The 13,603-nt window shown below is 47.7% G+C and overlaps 1 protein-coding gene across 1 annotated transcript in view; it reads left to right on the top strand.

Moving 5' to 3' along the window:
- Positions 1 to 12,557: 12,557 nt before the first annotated feature.
- The window catches only part of ANKH (ANKH inorganic pyrophosphate transport regulator), a 52,896-nt gene continuing 51,850 nt past the window's right edge, over positions 12,558 to 13,603 (top strand). The window contains exon 1 of the mRNA XM_059416926.1: positions 12,558 to 12,771. Coding sequence (XP_059272909.1) covers positions 12,600 to 12,771 — 172 coding nt within the window. The 5' untranslated portion in view covers positions 12,558 to 12,599. The remainder of the gene's footprint in view (positions 12,772 to 13,603) is intronic.

The following is a 13,603-nucleotide window of genomic DNA, read 5'->3' as shown; positions in this document are numbered from 1 at the left end:
GAGACTCTGGATTTTTGGAACCAAACTCAGTGAGAGCATTCACTCTCTCATGCATTAGTTGCATGAAGTAGTAAGTTATAAAAAGTTACTTGTTTTTCTTTGTTTAGTTTAGAAATTTTCAAAACACTAATTTTATCTACATTATTCTATAGTTCATTACTCTATTATATTAGGTAAAAAGTATTAGGCATAAAGCATGGTTATTCTTGCAAAGGCAAAATAAATTCGGGGTGGTTTGTAATTCTTTGATCCCCGCTACCATTGACGAGGCCATTGGACTCTTTCTCGATTTGCTTGGGCTACAGTGATACCGTCTGTCCTGTCTTGTATTGTGTTCTAAGCAGTTCACTCAGTGAGATGGTATTCCTTCATGTAAAATACCATAAATCAGGCCAATAATCTAAACTAGTAATAGCAGTGGGAGCATGGGGAGGTCATGGCAAACCTGCTTGCACACGGAAAGCAAACACAGAGGATAGCTTTGTCACGATTAACTCTTGCCCACTTCATGGAGATCCCTTTCGCAGTGTGCGTGCGTGTGCATGTGTGTGTGTAGGCACTGGCTTAGAACACGCGTGGGGTGGCTGCACTGGCGTGTTTAATGGCCATTTTTTAAAAATTTAAACCCAGGGTAGTTGACATAGAGTGTATTATTAGTTTCAAGAGTAGAGTTTAGTGATTCATCGATTCTGTGTAACACCCAGGGCTAATGACCAGTTTTTTACTAGCTCGCTCACCTCCTAAAAGCAATCCGATCAAAAGCCCATAACCTCCAAAATCTTTCACAGAACTTGGCATATGCCACTCTGTAAACACCAGCAGTGAGTCATCACTGAACCTGAGGCAGAAATACATTAATCCCACAGCTGAGAAGCCAATGAAACCTCGAACGGGTTAAAGATACGGGGATGATGCCTTTTCTTTTGTCTAGAAGAAGCCATGAGCATCCTTGTCCACATCTTAGAAGGCCACGGTTGAGAGCCTCTCGGCATTCCTACCGCGCCGGGGAGGACAGAGGGAGCCCCTGGGCTTCGTCGTAACCCAGCACACGTGGGGCTGCACTCACGGGTGTCCTCTGTCCTCTCCACTACACCACGGAGTGCCTCTTGCGGGACACACATGGCCCCATTTCCTGTATCTGCACTTCCTTGACGTGACCCAGATAAATATGGTGACTTCACCTCACTCCGTTTATCCTCCGCGTGCACACTTGTCGCCTTTGCTACACACTTGTAGCCTTTCAACATTACTGTTGAAAAATTAGTCTTTACCTCAGGGTCTTCAGAATTTTTCAGAAGAAGAGTCTTTATCCAGAAGTTCTCTTTGACCCGACCAGCTAAGCCTGTTTCAAGTAAGCGTTTCGTACCAACTGCAGCCTCTGATTCCCTGTGAAAGACAGAGAGTTGGTGTCGGCATGACGGAGTGATGGTTAGGATCACAGCCCGAAGTGAAGCTGTCTGGATTTTTTTCGCAGCTCAGTGTCACCCCGGACAAGTGACTGAGCCTCTCCACAGACCGGTTTCCTCACCGACAGGCTGGGAAATAATAGTGCCTCTCTCCCAGAGCGATGGGGAGGAGTAATGGTCTTAGAATAGCATCCGCCACAAAGCAGCACTCAGTCAGCGCTAGCTGCTGGGGTGGTTTCGCCATCACGGTTGCGTCGTTGGATTTTGTAAGTTATAAGGCTTCCATTATAAGGTCTACATGCAAATAGCCACTCACGTGTCATTCTGTTAGTGTAAGTGCGTTACTGGACTGGCGTGGACGGCAACGAACGGAGGGGGCTCCCGAGCGTCGCAGCTGAGTCAGAAAGAGGAACGGGGCTTCTGAGCGGTCCAGAGGTCCGCAGACAAGTGCAAGGTGCCAGAACGATTGAGGAACAGTCTGTCACCAAGCAGGAAGAGGGGGTTGTGCTGGCAGGGAGAGAGTAAGCATCTCGGCATGTGAGCAGGGTTGGTAGGTGTGTGTGTGTAGGCGGACAGAAGGTAGGGACAGTTAGCAAAGGGACTTCCCAGACCCCAAAGTTCATCTCCTATTCCAGCCTGTTGCTCATGGAGTTGTTGTGGGTTGTTTTTTTTTATTAATGTAAAAGTATTTTTAACTCTGTTCTAAAGTGGAATGGATACAATCTTGAGATATTAATCAAGAAATACCATCATTTGGGGATACCTGGGTGGCTCAGTGGGTTAAAGCCTCTGCCTTCGGCTCGGGTCATGATTCCAGGGTCCTGGGATCGAGTCCCGCATTGGGGGGTCTCTGCTCAGCAGGGAGCCTGCTTCCTTCCTCTCTCTCTGCCTCTCTGCCTCCTGTGATCTCAGTGTGTCAAATAAATAAATAAAATCTAAAAAAAAAAAAAAAAAAAAAAAAAAAAAGGAAAAGAAAAGAAAGAAATACCACCATTTGGAGACCAGGAGACTCTATGAGTATAGAAACATGTGTGGGAAATTTGGGAGTTTCCCTAATAGTAAAGATGTGAGGCCAAGCTGGGAAATAAGTAGTTAGATGGCACATGAAGCTTTGTTTTTTTTAAAGTGCACGAGAAATCCATGGTAACATTCCTTCCCTGTCGAGCCTCCCGCCATTTTGAATCCAAGTTAAGTTAAGCCAGGTGAAGAAGCTTCGTGTTTAAAATGAAGGATCAAAATGATTTGAAGACGGTCTTGCAACACCGAAGGATTATCTTTTAATGAACTAACTTAATTCCATTCAAGAGGCCAAAAAGTAAAAAAAAAAAAAATTGTTTTTTTTTAATTTCCTCTGAGATTCTGAAAAAAGCAACAAGAGAACCCAGAGTTAGTCATACCTGGTACCTGTTGGGTAGTTTGTCTCTAGTCTTTATTAAAACTCTTCTGCAGGTGTGGGAAGTGACAGAAAAAGCCAGTGTCATATTTTGGACTTGCCCTGTATTGTCTCTGTGTTTTCAGGAAGCACTAAATATGGACAGCACTGCACAGGGCAATGACTGACTGCTGACGAGGCCAGACCGGGCTTCATTTTACTGCTAGTCCCTTTAAACCACAACCCTGTGTGTGGGTGTCGAGTTCTTGGCTGGAGTGCCAGCTAAACAGAGTGCGGGTGTCTCATTTAGAGCAGTATAGATCCTTGAGAAAATAAAACATGGCTGGAAAATTACCGGGAAGACAAATGATCTAATTTAACCCAAACCACTTTTTAAAATACAAACAGAACAATAACAGTGGAAAATTACAAGAAGCTAGACTCCTTGAGAGGATTGAAATCCAAGGGTGCTGATTATCCATGACACTGAAGGAAGCTCTTCCCCACAGGTAGCTTTGCCTACACGTGTCCTTCTGAATTCTCCACGCTTTCACAAACTGCCATGTTCAGAGAAACCTGGGTTTGAGAGAGATTTTTTAAACTGGATCTTTTGTAACAATAGCGAGTTTGCTTCATGTCATGAAAGGTGTAACAGGATCATTGAAGCTGTAGACAGAGGAACAGTCTTTTATCAAAAAGATTAGTCTAGCAAGAGAGAATTATTACCGAGCCCAGTGTCCCATTCATTTTTCTAATCCAGGATGAGGCATTGAAGGAAGTATTCATCTTCCTAAAAGAAAAAAAAAAAAAAAAGAATTTCAGTGTTTCATATACTAATCTCTTGCTATTTCAGGGAATAATACCATTTTCCAACTCAACACCTTTTTCTGGAAGAATTTGAAAAGCTGTTGCTTTAAGAGCAGTATGATCGTGTTTTTGCCTGTTCCCCGTGAACGTCAGTTACCAGATCAGCCCTGGCACTTCTTGACCTCTGTGGCCTCCTCTCTCGGAGCCTTGTTGCCCCTACAAGCTCCCATCTTTCACAGTTTGGAGATGACTGGTCATGTGGGGGGTGCACCCAGCTCTCGGCAGGCTCCTCCGCTTGTCCAGGGGGGGGTCAAAGAAGGTTCGCTGCTCTTTGGCTTTGGATTTCCTTCTCGTGGCAGCTGACTTCTGTTACAGGATTTGGCCCTGTAGAGATCTGTCCTCCATCCCTGCTGACATCCACAGGACGCGAAGGAAGGGAAACAGAAAAAGTCTTTGCTTAAGGCTAAGAGGCTAGTCATGTGGCCCAGGGTCGCTCACTTCCTCCTGATGTCTGTTTGTCAGCAGTTAAGCAGCGCGCCCCTGTCCAGTACCTGCTGGGTGCCCAGTGAGGCATGATAGAGGTGACAACAGAAGTCCCTGCCTGTCTCATGAGAAAATACCAGAACGACAAGAATATGTACAGTGCCCCTGTCATCAATTTGCATATTTAAATACGTAAGTTCTACCAAAAATAGCTTTATTTAGCCAGAAACCCAACCTGCAGCCGGAGGGTTTTGTTCATGAATGACCCCGTGCAAGCTGTATGTACAAGTAACACGTGTGTTTAGTCAGAGACTGATTTTCAGTGACGCATGAGGCGTGCTGAGTGGATGTGGGAGAAGTGGCCAGAAGTAAACCCAACCCTGCCTCAGGTCGTCTGCTGAGACGTGGGGTCGAATGAACAGGCAAGCCCGGGACCCCGTGTTGGGTGCCGCGAGGGGTTCCCCGGTCCATGCAGGTGGCCGCGGGGCGTGGAGCTGGGGGGAGGCTCCGGGACGGCTCCCAGAGACCACGGCCCCTCAACTGATGATGTGTTGACCAGGTGCATGGGTGGGACGCGGGTAGAGGTGAGTCTGTGCAGAGGAAAAAGCGTAAGCAAAGGGCTCTCGGATGAGAGAGGGATGATAGATCTAGAAAACTGTGGTCAGTGTAGGCTTCACAAAGCACACAGTGCAAGTGGCAGTGCCGGGCAAGGTCAGATCACGAATGGCTTTTGTACCTATTCACTCATGGCCCAGATAGCGATTGGATGCTGACGAGCCATGTGCCAGGCACGCTTACAGACCCTTAGAGCATGGAGACCATGGTCTGTGAACACGGTGCAGCCCTGAAGCACACTGGCTGGTTTTTTTTAGTCATTTGGATTTTTGTGATCTGACCACAATGTGGAGGGTCAGAGGATGGCCTGGGGACAGGAAGGCCATCAGGGACCTGACCCAAGGCACGTCAGCGAGGCCAGAGAGAACTGGACAGATGCTAGAGTGACTGGGGAAGACGTGACGGGACCACGAGATCTGTGGGAGCGCGGGGTAAAAGGCATCCAGGGAGCTCACTCCTCGACCTCCTGGGTGGGAACCCTGGGCACATGCATTCGAGCCCCAGGGGAGGGGGCCGCGGGGACCCACGTAGTCTGTTGATGGTGAACTCGGTTTTGGAAGCGCAGTGTGCCAGGCATCAGTGGGACCCTCAGCGGAGACGTGTGGGTTTGGAGCTTAAGAGAAGTCTAGGAAGTCTGGAGAGTTGGATCGGAGAATTCTGAGCAGATAGAAAGCACCAGAGGTTTGCGGCAGAGGGTGGAATCGCGGAGCGCGAGTGGCAACAGGACAGCGCCCAGGCAGAGCCCTGGGAACACCAATATTTAGGAGCCCCCGGAAGACAAAGCATCAGGAGAAAAGCTAAAGGGGAGAGATGGGGAGAAAACCTGGAAACCTCGATGCCACCGAAGCTAAGGGGGGAAAGCGTTTCCAAGAGGGAGCAGCCAACGGGGTCAGATCCGCCGAGGGGTCAGGAAGGTGAGAACAGAAAAGGGCCTGTTTGCTTAAGCAGGAAGAGCCTTTGGAGGAGGGGGGGGAGGAAGGCAGAAGCCAGGGCTCAGGGGTGCCTCCAACCTGCCATTATGTGTTGACGTGGATGCGGGTGAGACGCCTGCCCTCGGGCAGCTGCTGTTCCCACAGGCTGAGGAGTCCACGGGCAGAGCAAACGCGAAAATAATGAAAGAAGGTAACGCTCCAGAGAAGTTGTCTATCAAAGGAAGGCGAGAAAGCACGTGGGAACTAGAAGAAGCGAGGAGTCAAGAGAAGGGTTATTTTTAAGATGGAAAGCACCGGTGCATCTGTAAGTGTTGATGGGAAAGAGCCGGTCCTGTAGCAAGGATTGGACCAGCCACAGGGGAGGCCGGGGGCTCTTGTCAAGGTCGGAGGGACATGAATGCAGAGCCCAGGTCAACACCCTGGTCAGACTGGGCTTTCCATTGCAACAGGACAGAGGTGGTAAGGAAGGGTTTGGGCAGAGGTATTTTGTCGAGGTTCGTTTTAGGGAGAGAAGCAACAAGAAATTTTATTTCTTTTTTTTTTTTCTTTTAGATTTTTATTTAGGGATTTATATGTTAGCAGGGGGAGGAGCAGAGACAGAGGGACAAGCAGACTCTGTGCTGAGCGTGGAGCCGAACATGGGGCTCCGTCCCAGGACCCTGAGATGGTGACCTGAGCTAAAATCAAGAGTCAGACGTTTACCCGACTGAGCTACCCAGGTCCCCCCCCAGATTTCAATTCCGATGGATTCCATATTCCAGATGAAGCAAGAGGGGAAATTATCTGCTGAGTCCGAGGGAATGAGGCAGGACAGAGGTGCAGAGAAGGGAACAGGAAAGATGAGGTTGGCGAGGCAGCGAAGAGCTGGGCGGCGGGCGGAGGCCAGTGGGATGGCGGCCAGCGGTCCCTGCCGTGGGCCTGGCTCCAGCCGCCCTCAGAGCCCAAGTGGAAGCCTGTAAATACAAAGAGGGGAAGAGGTAAATAACTTGATGAATCTGGGGTCAGAGGTTTGCATTAGTAAGCTGCGGATATCGACATGGTGTGGTTAAAGTGGTGACCTTGCAATGCAGAGCACCGTAAAGAAGGACAAACAGGAGGAGCCGAGGAGAAGTCAAGAAAGTCGAGTGAAGCTTCAAGAGATAGAGTGGGAGAAACAGAGAGGGCCTCACATCTCCCCGAAGGGAGGCAGCTGTGCACCAGTGCTGCACCTGCTCCCCAGGGGAGACAGCGGTCCTCCCGGCTAGCAGGGAGTGCTTGCCGTCACACTGCCCGGAAATGACTGCAGGATCAGAGTGACTTGGTGACCCTTGGCCTGAGAATCTCAGCCTGCAGTATGGAGATGTTGCTGGTCTCTAGAGCCCGGCTTCATCTCTCTTGTAGGGTTTAAGGATCTAAGACAGTTCATATCCAGGAGATCACATGTGGGATTTGTTAGCCATTTCCCTGGGGGTTGTTTTGTTTGGTTCTGTTTTTTGTTTTTTACTTTTTAATATCCTGTAGCTTTGATAACTTTCTGGGAGAAAAAAAAATATATCAGGCAACAGAGCACCACGAACCTGGCAGACCCTGGGGGAGACTGAGACAGGTAGGACCCACTGAATGCCTTCTGGTCGCGAATGTGTTTGTAAGTCAGACATCCCATGGTGCCGAGCATCCACAGCGTAGAGAGCACTGATCTAAAGGGTGAGGAAGGGCCCGAGCTATGCCATCAGAGACCACGACCGGGCTGTGATTGAAGGGTCATATTCACGATGGTTGGAATACTTTAATGCTCTGATCTGAAGTGTCTTTACTGTGGAAAGTTCACGCACGTTTAGAAACTTGCCTTTAAATAGCAAGTGAACCTCTATAGTTAGGACAGAATTCTGACTCTAAGCCCAATTCATTCCAAAGACTCTCGCTCACTACTTTAGCTAAACTTCCAGCTCATAACTGTGCCTCTCTCCCTGCCGTGGCTGCGAGCTGTTCTGCCTGGAACACACAGTTCTTTGGCTGGAGACACAACAGTCCTCGGGAGTGCCACGGCCAAGAACGGTACCATCGAGCTCATTCATGCTGAGCCACAGCAGAGTTACAAGGCCTGTGTCACCCGGAGAGCTTGCCACCTCCTGAATGGGTTTAAATTTATTTCTAGAGAGACTCAGGGCTGACTCTTGGACCCCTTTCTATCTATATCCTGTCTAGATTATCTCGTTCAGTCTCTTGCCTTTAAATACTATCCAGACGCTGATGGGCTCCAAATGTATGTCCCCTGCCCAGATGTCTCTCCTGGACTCCAGACTCACCTAGCCAACCATGTAACCGGATTTCTCCATTCGGAATCCCAAGGGGCATCTCAGACCCAACGGGGGACACCGAGATGGCGCGCTCGCGTTCTCTCCCCCACGTCTTCCTCCCTCTCCCAGTCTCTTCAGCTCAGGAAACAGTTGGATCATTTAAGCAGTGGCTCAAACCCAGAAAATTCAACAGTCAACTTCGATTCTTCCCTTGTCCGCAGGCCCACCATGTCCGTGATCTCCAGAAAGCTTCTCCCCATCTCCGCTATCCCGTCCTGGCGCGAACCATCTCCTCTCTTCCCTGGCTGACCACAGGCCCTTGACTGTGCTTCTGCCCGCCCTCATTGCCACCGCCAGCGTGAGCCTCTGCCCAATTCTGCTCAGACCCTCGCTCTTTTAGAGCCAAGATCCACTTCTCTTAGAACAGACACGTACTCTTGACCATGACCTGGAGCGATCTCAGCATTGCCTGCTTTTCCAAACTCACTTTATGTGCTGCCCCTCCCCCCATACACACACGCACACACACTCTCCTGCTGGCTTCTACTTGGCCTTAGCAAGCCCTCCCGTAGCCCTCGGCCTTCTGGCAGCTCTTCATCCAACCGGGTCATTCTTGTTCTTGGGGCCTCGGCTCCACTGTTAGCTCAGCTGTCCCATCCTTGGAGGGCTTTCCTCGTCTAGTCCATCGGAACGAGCTTCTCCACGGAGTCCCGGTTCATGAGCTTATTCCGTTTCTTTGGCACCTGTCGCTGTGAGTGTTTATACTGCTTGTGGATGTGGTACTTCCTTCTTTCACACACTGACCAGTGTGGGATCCCCTCACGTTGCACGTCTGGGGACATATGGTGAACCAAAATTCTGTGTGCCCTGGAACTTACGTTCACATGGAGAAGAGAGACAGTAAGACAGAAAGTGAAGAGTCCACTTAATGTCAGGTAATGAGCGCGCTTGTGACGAGGAACAGGGAAGCAAGTTGAGACAGATGAAACAAACAGCGGGCAACGGAAGGTTCTGGAAGGATGAATTACTGGAAAGAAAGCATCCCCAATAATGGGCAATCGGTGTTTCATGCAGATCAGTTTTGAAGAAATAAGCTATTTCTTTGGAAAATGAATTTTGAGCCCTATCTCATGGCATAAATTCCAGGAGGATTAAAAGTTAAGTGTGCAGATGAAACCATCAACTACATAGATGGTTTACTTGTGGATGGGGCAGAACAGCCAAGTCCAAAAGTGTGGAAAGAAACCCCACGAGATGATTGATGGGCTACACGTAACTTATTATTGGGGGACCAAGTTATTATTCGGGGACCAAATCTATTGGGGGACCAAAAGAAAATCAGGGAATAAAGAAGTAGACAAATTGAGGGAAATACTTACTGTAAATGAGAACAATAAAACGGCTAATAATACAGCACATGCCCTCAATTGTAAAGTTCTTCTTTCCTTGCCTTTTAATATGACTTGAAATTAGAATTTTTTCATCCACTGTATACATTTAATGTGGCCATTAAAACATTAAATCAGCGGTATATCTGACAAGTAATAACATCGTAGAATCAGAATGCAACTTTTTAGCATTCATAAAAATTAATATGGACATGAAGGTTCCTAGTAGAAAATACTTCATTCCTTCAACAAATATTTGAGTGTTTCGGAGGTGGTGAGGTGGCCGGGATAGAGGGTAAACAAAACAGACACAAATCCTTGCTTTGAAGTGCCTCCTCCAGGCCGGTCACTGGTTCCCTGTACACTCCATCCATCTGAGATCAGCCGGGTTGTTTCAGTGAGAATGAGCACCTGGGCCAACGCCACTCAGTAGTTAAGTGATGGGAGCACGTCCCCTCGAGTCTGTGTGCGTTTAAACCCTGTGCACTTTCCTCAAACTACCGTAATTGTTGAGCTAAGTGGAGTGTTCACGCTCAGTCTTGCTGACCGAGCGGTCATTCCCCGCAACCCCCACCTCCCCACCTCTCACCTGCTTCAGCCCTGCCTTTAGGACTCTGTCAGGGACCTGTTGGTGGAACAAGAGAGCATTGCAGTGGTGTTCCAGGCAGGACAGACGTCTTTTTAGCCAAGAGTAATATTTTGCCAACAAGACACGCAGAGAGTCTAATCCTATGTTATTTAGGTGCCCTCCTGTATGCCTTTTCACCCTATGCTCAATAATGGCTATCACTTAAGTGTCAACAAGTGTTTTGGCGATAAAATCTAAACCATTTGCGGTCATAGATGTTGGGGAAGGACAGGGAGGAAAAAGACCGAGCCAGACACTGATCTCAGTGTCTGCGAGAAACGTACTTCGACGCTGTCGACGCTGTCCTAAGCTGGGGTCTCTGGGAGCGGAACCGGTGTTGGGGAATTCTCGGGCAAGTGAAGTGTTGCAGGGAGAGGGGAGAGTTGGGGGGTGGGGAGAAGTTAACCGAGGATCTGGTCTCCACTGGAGACTGGCTTCCTCCTGGTCCCCCAGGGAGCTCTGGAGTGTGGATTGTACCAGAGCAGCCCGTCCTGAGGCAGGGAGCTGATCTTCTGTACCCCTGTGTCAGCCAGTCCCTGGCTGTGTGCGTCCTGGGGCTCAGATGTGGCTCAAACAACCCAAAGTGGCTGGGGACAAATTTCCCTGAGGAGGAGGCAGCTGTGAGCCATTAGTGACCAACTCCCGCCTGGCACCTGGGGACTGGTGCCCAGTAGAGGGTCTGCATGGGACACCAACAGCATCCCTGCGTAAGGTCCAAAATAATTAATTTGGAAGATTATCCAGTGATGCGTTTTGACACACGACAGGACCCTCTGACTAGAGGTGCCTGTTGAACACAGGATTTATTATCATGGAGCTTCTTGGTTTTTGTTTTGCTTTAGGGGATTCAACTATTAGATCAGCTTTGCTAGAAGGAAAATCTTTTCTAAGGAAGGGACCATGGCAGGCATGCACCACAAAGGCTAAGAAGGTTCTTTGGGAAATTTTTAAGGTATTACTGGGGGGAAAGGGAGAAGAGGACTAGACATCCAAATGGAAACAACTATCGAAAACTAGCTTTTAATATACCAACTTTGTCAAAAGAATGATACTAAATTCCTACTGCTATTAGATATTTTTCTTCTAGGTTTTTCTAAAACCATCTTACACATTGGTATTTTGCTATACATTTTTTTTTTTTTTTTACTAACAGTGCTTTGTATGGAACGTTCAACTATATAACGATGGATACGTTGTCATTATATATTTTCGGCTCATTGACTGTAGAAATGTACCCCTCTGGCATTGGATATTGATAGTGGAGAAAGTTGTATGTGTTGGGGCAGAGGGAGGATAGCAACTTTGCACATTCTGCTCCATTTTGCAGCTCTAAAAAGTAAAGTCTATTGTTTTGTTCTGATCTCAGCCTATCAATAATAATACCATGGCTCCTAATGCCTTAAGGCCCTCACATGGGCCTCGGTGAGCCTCCCTCAGACACGTCTCCCTTTCAGAATCAGTGTTACTACTGGGATGGCCCTTGTGGATCTTACTATGGTTGCAGGACACCCTTCAACAGCAGCCATCAGGAAACTTTGAAAAAAAAAAGTTTATGACTTACAAGGCCTGGAAGCTGCACAGGACACCTGGGCTACATCAGTGACGCACAAGCACACACCTGCACAGGCCTGGGATCCTGCTGTTATTGGAGTCAAGGGTGCGGACCCAGAGTTTCAGAGGCTTACTCTTTATTGGTGAATTTAAGACATAAGAGCAAGAATTTGAAGCTCTTGGGAAAGAGACAAGTGGCGCAAATGGACAATTATGAAATCAACCAAGATCTCGAAAACAAAGGAGCCTTAGTGGAGCGGCAGGTAGCCTGACTCTTTATCAAGTCGCATGGCTGGCCATGGGTTTATTCATGATAGTTTCCTCCGAAGTGGGTGCCTCTTTGAAATAGTTGTCTGGGCAGTCCAAGCTTACTGTCCGTGCTTACACTACATCCTGTTTCTACAAGTCTATGACTACACAGAAAGCCGGCTCTCCGCCTTGATCAGTTTCCTGTTCCTAAAGAACAGGTGATGTCCTAACATTGAAAGTTAAAATACAGTAAGAATTGGGCAAATAGCATCCTTCAATTATACAATATATTCCTTCATTGCATTTTTCGTAGCTTTCGCTCTGTGCTGGGAAGGGTACCAACATAGCACATATGTGGTATTTCAAGTTATGGGTGCATACTCCCATGTACTTGCACAGGCACACATGCACACACGCCCCTTCCTTAAAGAAAAAAAAAGAAAGAAACCATCACCCACTCCACACGAAGCATCTGACTCATTTCTAGAATGCCTGCTGCTGTTATAGAAATTCAGCCCACAAATAAAATTTAACATGTTAAGCTTTTAACCACAACTGCCTAGAATTGTTTTCTGGTATTAACATAAAATACTTGCTGGGTTTTTCCTCTAAGACTTTCACCCCAACGGGCAGGTGTCTCCCCTTCAAGAAGCTACTTCGAACCAAAGCTAATATGGATGAAAATGAAAACTAATAACTTTTATCAAATTATAGTGAGCTTTACCCTATAAGCTGCTTAGTGTTTCTATAGAAACCTGTCTGCTGAGCTTTTATCTCGGAGGCGTGAGTCCCTGGAGATGGACGACATTTCTAATGCTGTTTGTGGCCTATCTTTCCCCCTCCACAGGCCTTGAACCGAGGCATCGCCGCAGTCAAGGAAGATGCAGTGGAAATGCTGGCCAGCTACGGGCTGGCGTACTCCCTCATGAAGTTCTTCACGGGTCCCATGAGTGACTTCAAGAATGTGGGGCTGGTGTTCGTGAACAGCAAGCGAGACAGGACCAAAGCCGTCCTGTGCATGGTGGTGGCCGGCGCCGTTGCTGCTGTCTTTCACACCCTGATAGGTAAGGCCGCTGCCGCCCACGTGAGGTTTCCTGTGCCTTTCTGTCCATTTGAATGCATTTATTGTGGTACGTGATTTCCTTGGTAGTTATTAAAACACTTGACGTGAAAATTTCAAGGGATGAAAGGAGTGAGGTTTGTGCTCCTAGCGCAGGAAAAGAAAATGTGTTTTCTTTGGGAAGCTCTACTATTGACTCCCAAGCCCTGTGCTGGAGAAGAAGTGACTTCAGTAAGGTCAACAAAATGGCCCAGGCTTCCTAGAGACGCACACACTTTATGACACAGACTCAAAAATAAAAACAGAATGGTTTTTATTAAGATTGATGCTTATCAGCAGTGAGAACAAATGATCATTTTATGTAGTAAATAAATAAAACAGATTGTTGTAGGTATTAAAGTTAACTTATTTTAGGGGCTCACTAGTCTGTTTTATCCAAAGATGAGACGAAATGCTATGGCATAACATTCTTTCCATGAAAAAATAAGAAAACTATATCATACGTACAGTGACCTGTGGAGAGATGGAAAGTCCTTGGAAAAGGACTTCCTCTGGAGCCTCAGTCCTGCTTCTGCTACCTCCTGGGGGGGCAATTAAACTGTAAGAGCCTGACTTCAGAGCTCCTTGGCTTTAAAACAGCTCAGCTTACCGGGCATGAAAATTGAGTGTCACATCTATTTGGGCCCAGTTGCATAAAACCCGTGAAATAACACCTCATAAATCCATTGTGTACCTCCCAAACGGCACCAGCTGTATGAGCTCCGTGAATGTCAGTGGTGAATAAAGGAGCCGGGAAATGAACCCAGACTATTAATGGTGTATTCAGATGGCAGCTA

The sequence above is a fragment of the Mustela nigripes genome, chromosome 12, assembly GCF_022355385.1.
Source record: "Mustela nigripes isolate SB6536 chromosome 12, MUSNIG.SB6536, whole genome shotgun sequence".
NCBI classification, from domain to species: domain Eukaryota; kingdom Metazoa; phylum Chordata; class Mammalia; order Carnivora; family Mustelidae; genus Mustela; species Mustela nigripes.
Note: the sequence above shows the minus strand (reverse complement) of the source record. Positions and strands in the feature narration are given on the sequence as shown.